At 40.3% G+C, this 8641-nt stretch overlaps 1 protein-coding gene across 1 annotated transcript; it reads left to right on the top strand.

Annotated features, from left to right (window-relative positions):
* Nucleotides 1–254: 254 nt before the first annotated feature.
* Nucleotides 255–5229, top strand: CAMLG (calcium modulating ligand). The gene is made up of 4 exons (XM_030888882.2): nucleotides 255–282; nucleotides 1291–1751; nucleotides 3872–3937; nucleotides 4622–5229. The coding sequence occupies exons 1-4, from the start codon at nucleotides 255–257 to the stop codon at nucleotides 4811–4813; spliced, it is 747 nt and encodes a 248-aa protein (XP_030744742.1). The 3' UTR covers nucleotides 4814–5229.
* Nucleotides 5230–8641: the final 3412 nt, after the last annotated feature.

The raw sequence follows: 8641 nt of genomic DNA, 5'->3' as shown, positions 1-8641 counted from the left end.
CACCTGGGTCCCAGCATTGTTGCTAGCCCCAACAGGTGGGAACTGCGCCCCTGCGCGCTGCCCCCCTGAAGTTATTGTGATGGAAACGCACGTACCCTCAAAAGGTCGGGGTGGGGTGGGGGCTTCTAATTCCCCTCCTGGATATGTCCAATAAGGTTCTTAAAAACGGGATTTTGTTCATGTCAACGTTGACTCAGCACAGCGCATGCCATTGTTCGCTACGATTGCATGCAGTGTGCCCGATGCCTTTAGTCATGGGTCTTGTCACCGAGTGCAAGTGCCGTAGAGCTTTGTGATTTGTGTGCTGTTCCCTGAGGGTTAGCTAGACATATAGTCTTGAACTTCAGACAGTTTACAAGCTCGAGGCACGATTTCAAATTCTAGAATAATAGAACAGCATCACTACTACTACTAGTAGCAGGAAGATAGGCCACACCCGATGCTGACCAGACTCCAGGGTTCTGAAGTATAAATTGAAAGTACAGATTTTTTTTAATTTAATCATTTTATTGGGTCTCATACAATTCATCACGAATACATAGATCAATTGTGTAAAGCACACCTATGCATTTGTTGCCCTCATCATTCCCAAAATTCGCTTTCCTCTTGGGTTCCCGGAATCAGCTCATTTTCCTTTGAAAGTACAGATTTTTTTAACGCCTTCATAATTTTACATTTTGAACAAATAAGGTAGAGCAGGCAATGCAGACTAACATGTGGAATATAATATCCAAGAAAAATTGGCCTTTTTGACCTGCCCTCCCTTTGAGTGTCATTCTTGGTTTGTCTCTTAGGCTATATAGCCTGTTTCCAAGAATTAGATGATTCCTTTGGTAGGTACACTGTTTTGGGTGATTTTTTTAACATACATTCTTTTTATTGTAATTCAAATATGTGTAACACAACATTTGCCATTTCAACAAATTTTCCATATAGAATTCAGTGACATTAATTACATTTATGTTGTACATCCATCGCCAGTATCAGTTTCCAAATTTTTCCATCTCGGTGATCTCATTTGAGAATAGCAAAAGCCTCCTTTATACATGGGGGTTTCAAAAGCTCATGGGACATAATAGAATGAAAAGAAGTGGATTTTTTTCCCTCCACACTTTCTGAAGCCCCCTTATTTCTTAAGGAAGAAACTAATAAATACTTTATGCAGACTCAGTACTAATTGGATTCATAAACTTCTGAATTCACCTGCAGCAGCATATTTTTTTGAAACATTAACGTAGAAGTATTTGCTCAGCATGTAGTACATAATGTTTTAAAATTTTCTTTTCTCAGAAGACGAAAGTCAGACGAAATCAAAGCAGCTGGACAGCGATAAACTGAACCCCCTCACCATCCCTTCTGTTTCAAAGCGGGTAGTGCTGGGGGATTCCGTCACCACGGCAGGAGCTGACCAACAGGGTGGAGTGGCTGAAGCAAAGGGGACCCAACTGGGAGACAAACTGGACTCTCTCATTAGGCCACCTGAATGCAGTCCTGATGTCAACATTGAGCTCCGGCATCGGAACCGAGGGGACCTGACCTCGGTCCCTGTCCAGAGGGCTTCTCGCCACGGCCTGGAACAGTACCTCTCCAGATTTGAAGAGGCAATGAAGCTACGGAAGCAGCTCATCAGGGAGAAGCCCAGTCAAGAAGATGGCAGTACACCAGAAGAATTTGACTCTTTTCGAGTATTTCGATTGGTGGGATGTGCTCTTCTTGCCCTTGGAGTCAGGGCTTTTGTTTGCAAATATTTGGTAAGGAAAAAAAATGGTTTACCAACAGTGGAAACTGCAAGTTAGTTATAATAATGATTGTTTTTAACCATAGAATTCATTATCAGCTTTAACTTAACATTTTACCTTATTCACACGACTATTAGAAATGTATTATACACTTGGCTATTCGACTTGGTTATAAAACCAAAGCCAAGCTCGCTGCCATTGAGTGAATGCTGACTCATAGTGACCCTATAGGACAGGGTAGAAACAACCCTATGGATTTCCAGTACTATAATTTTATATGGGAGTAGGACACTTTCTATCATTCTGAGTCCTTTATGTATTAATTCATTTAATTCTAATCCTTGTGAATTAGCTGTCATTTGAACCCGTGTTTTATGAGTGATGGATGGAGACTCCACAGTTGTTAGGTCAATTGTCTGAGGTTACACAACTACGAAATGGCAACTGGGATTTCAACCCAGGCAGTTGCAGAATCAAAGGGTAAACCCTCATTATATTATATTATATTACCAACTTCTATATAATTTGGAACATTATAGTTCCCTGGTCCTGAACATGACACATTTTTTATGCTTCAGAATGCATTTTAGCATTTCATATTATTGTTAATCCTCAGTGTTATAGAGGATCCCTGTGGTTAAAGCTCTTGGCTGCTAACCAGAAAGTCAGTGGTTCGTTCCCACCAGCCACTCTCCAAGAGAAAGATGTCACAGTGTACTTCTGTAAAGATTTATAGTCTTTGTTCCTGGTGAGAACCTTTAACCTTTTAAACAACAGCAAAGATGAGAGAACAGGAAGGGACAGGAGACTGATGAAATGGGGCACATGCTGACACTGAGGAATACAGCCAATGATATGGAGCATTTTATATACAGGCTACTGAATGGGAAGTGAATTTGCTCTGCAAACCTTTCACCTAAAGCACAATTAAAACACTAGTCTTGGAAACCTGACAGGGCAGTTCTCTGTCCTACAGGCGAGCAAGAGTCAGCCAACAGTGAGTTTGGTGTGGGGTTGGGATAGTGTTGTGGAGACAGTTTTCACTGTTCTATGATGTGGCTCGTGGTTGAAAGTTGGGATGTCATGGTCCTTTAGTTTTACAGTATATGGAGGAATTCAGGAATCAGAGCTCATGATTCGGTGTCGTCTTTTATTCAGTAGACATTTTAAAACTGCCAGCCATGTACCAGATAAATAGATGCATTCTCAAGATAATTAATGTGGCTATTATTAAGCAAGAAAGGTTTTGGTTTTATTTTTTAGTGATTTTATGCAAATATTTTTAAAACTAGAATGTTGAACAGGTTTTACTTATTTTTCCTATTGACAAATGGGGGTATTGTTACAAAGAAGGGTGAATGATGCTTTCAGCAGTTAGTGAGAAGTGTAACTGTGAAGAAACTCATTTCTTGCTTTAAAGTTTATCCTATTATTTTGGGACCTCAGTTTTGAGTTGTTTTTCCTGCTATCATATTTTCAACTTCTCACTGCTCTCACTATATTTCTACCTAATGTTTGCGCCTTCTGTCCATAGGACCAGAAGACTTCTCAGAGTTCATGGGAAAATTCCCTTAACATCAATTCCACTTTTTTCATTAATTTTTGAAGCCCCTTTGTGTTTTTCATTTTAGAAGTACTTCATTTAGAAGTATGTAGAAATTCAGTATCTTCCCTACTCTACTGTCTGAGAAGTCATAAAACCAAGCATTCCATGTATAACACTAGTTCAGAGATGTGGCTGTCATTAATTTCCTGGCATCATCAATAATGGCTTTAACTTTGATTGCTAGGACCTTTTCTGTGCCACGGGTTCATTCACTGCAGATGAGGGAGCAAGCACTAGCACCACGCAGTACTCTAGATCATTGCAAAGACACGTTTTTATGAGAGGAAGACTGGGAACATAGAGAAGAATGGGAACAACTGGTATGACCTGAGAAACATCTTACTGTTAGTAACTCAAGTCCCTGTCCTTCCTTGAGTCTTCTGCAGAAGTAAGATTGCTTTTGGTCATGAAGACCCAAAGATTCCTATTACAGTTTTTGCTTGGAATTTTATAGCGGCTGTTAGATTTATTATGATTTGAATGATTATTTTGGAAATAACATAATGTTTATCTTCTTTTTCCACAGTCCATATTTGCTCCATTTCTTACTTTACAACTTGCATACATGGGACTATACAAATATTTTCCCAAGGTAAAGTAACTTCTTTTTGTAAATAATGATTATATACAAACTAGCTAATTTTTTAGCTTTTTTAAAACTTAGTTTTACTTATCAGTGGAATCAGTACTGTTGCAGGTATGATTTCCCAGCCAACCTTCAAACAATTTCTTTCTGTTTGTGAAAAATTCAGAAAATGAATAAGATTTCTCTTCATGATTTTGTCTTTCTAAATCCTGTTCAGCCTTGCAATTCTGATTTTAATTCTACTTCCTCCTGGAATCTCTCCCTGAGTTTTACGTACAAGTAAGAACCTGGAGCCATTTCTGTCTCCTTGTTCCTGTTTTGGTTTTGTAGTGTTGTGTAAGTTTTTTAATTATTATTTTTGCCTTTTTAAACCTTTTGAATGTAAAAATGGCATCTCTTCCCTACTTCTTAGCCCTTTTGCTTAGGAAATGTTAGTATGTCACTGACTGGAGTTTTGACTCTTCATGAACACTGTTTATAACATTTAGGCAAAAGTAAGAGTACTGTCGTGTTTTGCGGAGCTAAAGTACCGTATATGCTCAAGTATAAGTGAGTTTTTCAGCACATTTTTTAATGTAGATTTTGTGGTAAAATTAGGTGCCTCAGCAGATCTTCGAGTTGGCTTATACTTGAGTATATACGATAATCGACTGAAAGCTGTGATACTCATCTGAGCCTTTCTCTGTGTAGGGTGAGAAGAAAATAAAGACAACAGTACTAACGGCGGCACTTCTGCTATCGGGAATTCCTGCTGAAGTGATCAATCGATCGATGGATACCTACAGCAAAATGGGCGAGGTCTTCACAGATCTCTGTGTCTACTTTTTCACTTTCATCTTTTGTCATGAACTGCTTGATTATTGGGGCTCAGAAGTACCTTGAAGCCTACAGAACTTGGAAGGAGCTTACCAGCAATCATTTCTCTTGTATACTGCAGTATCTCTAAAGAAGGCAAGCTGGTTACACCTTTATGTAATTCTTTTATATCTGTGGGTGGTAAAATCACTCAATTAGGAAGGGAATGGCAGCTTCCCTGATTTAAAATGATCTCGTTTGTAGTAGTACTGATGTGAAGCATAGACTACTGAAGGATGTGAATTGATTTTTCTTGATTAGATTCCTAGTCTTTACCTTTCCTTCACCTTCTCAGAGTTGTAATCCTACTTTTGAGGGCTGAGCTAATGCTTTTAGGAGGGCAGGTAAACATGGTCTCAGCCAATCCTTAAGAACTGCTTCTTGTATTGTGTCATGCTGTCCTAAGAAAGGGAGCCATAATAAAAACAAGTGTCTAATGTTAAGTCTGCATATTTTAACTTTAAAGGAATTAGTAAGGTAGTCAATCCTACCTTGAGTCAGTATTCTTATTTTTACTCCAGCATAATTTTTTTTGCAAATATCATTTAATGGAAGATATAGCTAGAAATAGCTAAATTTCATACATGTGAAATTAGAAACTAGGAAATTATTATTTGCTATATTCTCTGGTGGCAGAGTGGTTACAAATTCGGTTGCTTATAATAAGGTCAGTAGTTAGAAACCATCAACTGCTCCATGGGAGAAGGATAGCTTTCTACTCCTAAACAAATTACAAACAAAAACAAACTACACTCTTGGGACGCACAGGGGCAATTCCACCCTGCCCTGTAGGGTCACTATGAGCCGGCATTTTCTTGATGGCAGTGAGGGAGGGTTTTTTGTTGTTGTTGTTTACCATTGACAGGATTTCAGCTACAACAACGTAAATATATATATTTACATGTGTGTGTGTGTATATATATATATACACACATAAATTGGATCTGAAGAATTAACTGAGGTCTTATAACCCAACAAAGTGGGTTACATGGTTGTATGGAAGACAGGTCTTTCTGAAAGAGAATAAAACCTAGGTGGTATGTCATGTGTTGTTTTATTTCCCTTACAGATTTTTGTATGGCCTGTTTGGTTAATTCTTGGTAAACTGTACAGCCATGGGCTCTTTATCTTCGAGATACTGCTGTTAGCACTGGCTGCCTCCCCACGCAGTGTTTCCAGCATTGTAAGAACAAGCCCTACCCAAAGTCCTGCTTCAGCCATGGTGTTTCCCTGATGCTGGGACCACATCTTTGGCCTGGGTTATAGAGAGGCAACAATGACTTGAGTGTCCGCTCTGACCACATGGTGTCAAAGGAACACACGGAGCTCTCTTCGGAAGCCCTTGAGCTGGTCCATATTTGTGTCAATAAGTACTTGGTAAAAGTGGCTAAGTTGACTTTCACATCCAAGTGTGTCTCCATTTGTTGCTTCCATGTCATCCACATCAATTAGCTGTCCTGGGCTGGGGATGACGGACTCCAGAGGGGTATGTAAGCTGCCTTTGCGAAGCCCCAGGCTCTAATAGGTAGGGTCCATGTTGAATACCCGGAGGGAAAGGGAAGGGTTGGGGACAAACGGGGAACCGATCACAATGATCTACATATAACCCCCTCTCGGGGACAGGCAACAGAAAAGTGGGCGAAGCGAGATAATGGTCATTGTAAGACATGAAAAAATAATTTATAAATTATCAAAGTTGAGGGAGGGAGGGAAAAATGAGCTGATACTAATGGTTCCAGTAGAAAGGTTCAGTATAGCACTGTTGAAACATACAACATTCCTCTAGTTCTTGAATGATTCCTCTCCACGACTATCATGACCCCAATTGTACCTTACAAATCCGGCTAGACCAGAGCATCTACATGGGTACAGATAAGAGCTCACAACACAGGGAATCCAAGACATAAATCACTCAGGACCAATAATGAGAAAAGGAAGGGGGCTGCCAACAAACTCAGGGTCAAGGGAACAACAAGTGATTGAAAGTTGATGGTGAAGAAGGCATAGATAGAATGCCTGGTGGGGCTTGATCAAGGGCAGTGTACCTGAGAGGAATTACCGAAACCCGAATGAAGGGGAAACATGATGGTGGAACAAGAGGAAAGTAAAAGGAAATAGAGGAAAGAACTAGGAGGCAAAGGGCATTTATAAAGGTCTAAATACAGGCATGTAAATATGTATGATAGGGAAATAGATCTATGTACATATATATATAGATTTAGTATTAAGGTAGCAGACGAACATTGGGCCTCTACTCAAGTACTCCCTCAACACAAGAACACTTGTGTTCTTGGTTAATTCTATAAGAAATAACCAGTTCTTATAACTGGCATTCCACGATGCTCACCTTCCCGACATGATCACTGAAGACAAAATGGGTGCATACGCAAATGTGAAGAAAGCTGATGGTGCCCAGCTATCAAAATATATAGCATCTGGGGTCTTAGAGGCTTGAAGATAAACAAGCAGCCATCTAGCTGAGAAACAACGAAGTCCACATGGAAGAAGCACGCCAGCCTGTGTGATCATGAGGTGTCGATGGGATCAGGTATCAGGCATCAAAGACCCAGAACAAAAAATCATATCATTGTGAATGAGGAGGAGTGCATAGTGGAGACCCAAAGCCCATCTGTAGACAATTGGGCATCCCTCACAGAAGGGTCACAAGGAAGAGATGAGCCAGTCAGGGTGCAGTATAGCACCATTGAAACATACAACATTCTTCTAGTTCTTTAACACTTCCTCCCCATGACTATCATGACCCCAATTCTACCTTACAAATCCCGCTAGACCAGAGCATCTACATGGGTGCAGATAAGAGCTTGCAACACAGGGAATCCAAGACAGATAACCCACTCAGGACCTATATTGAGAGTAGTGATACCAGGAGGGTAAGGGGAGGGTGGGGGGAGAAAGGGGAAACCAATCACAATGATCTACATATAACCCCCTCCCAGGGGGACAGACAACAGAAAAGTGGGCCAAGGGAGGTAACAGTGTAAGACATGTAAAACATAATTTATAAATTATCAAGGTTCAGGAGAGAGGGAGGGAGGGAAAAATGAGCTGATCCTAAGGCTCCAGTAGAAAGAAAATGCTTAGGTTCTGATACTATGCACTCCTTCGGCTTCAGATTCTATGATTACAATCCTTTGGTCACTGACGTTGGTGTGCTTCCATGTGGACCCAGTTGACATCTCACTCAGATAACTGCTTGTTTGGATTTTTTTTAATTGATCATTTTATTGGGGCTCTTACAGGTTTTATAACAATCCATAAGTCAATTACATCAAGTGAACTTGTACAGAGCTTTCATCATCTTTTTCAAAACATTTTCTACTTGAGCCTCTTGATAGCACCTCCTCCTTATTCCCTCCCTTGGATATTTTTAATTTTAAAAATTTTAATCTTCATGGGAGCATGCCTTTCTTCTGTGCTACTGCTAGGTGGGCTCACACTGCCAACTTTTAGATTAGTAGTGAAGTGCAAACTGCCCCCAAGGGATCTGTTTGCATCACAGTTGGAACTGAAAACAGTAAGAGGATGTGAAATCCTCAGAATGGTGTTCATTTGTCAAAATCAAAATCTGCTTTGAAAGCCAACACCACCTGTCAAAGAACAAAAAATCATATCATTGTGTGCTCACCTCCATGATACGATCGCTGAAGACAAATGGGAGCATAAGCAAATGTGGCAAAGAAAGCTGATGGTGCCCGGCTATCAATAGCGTCTGGGGTCTTAAAGGCTTGAGAGTAAACATGTGGCCATCTAGTTCAGAAGTAACAAAGCCCACATTGAAGAACACAGCAGCCTGTGTGATATCGAGGTGCCGAAGGGATCAGTTACCAGGCATCA

This window comes from Echinops telfairi, unplaced genomic scaffold (assembly GCF_000313985.2).
Source record: "Echinops telfairi isolate 266 unplaced genomic scaffold, ASM31398v2 ScPeMD7_7469;HRSCAF=8507_1, whole genome shotgun sequence".
Classification (NCBI taxonomy): domain Eukaryota; kingdom Metazoa; phylum Chordata; class Mammalia; order Afrosoricida; family Tenrecidae; genus Echinops; species Echinops telfairi.
Note: the sequence above shows the minus strand (reverse complement) of the source record. Positions and strands in the feature narration are given on the sequence as shown.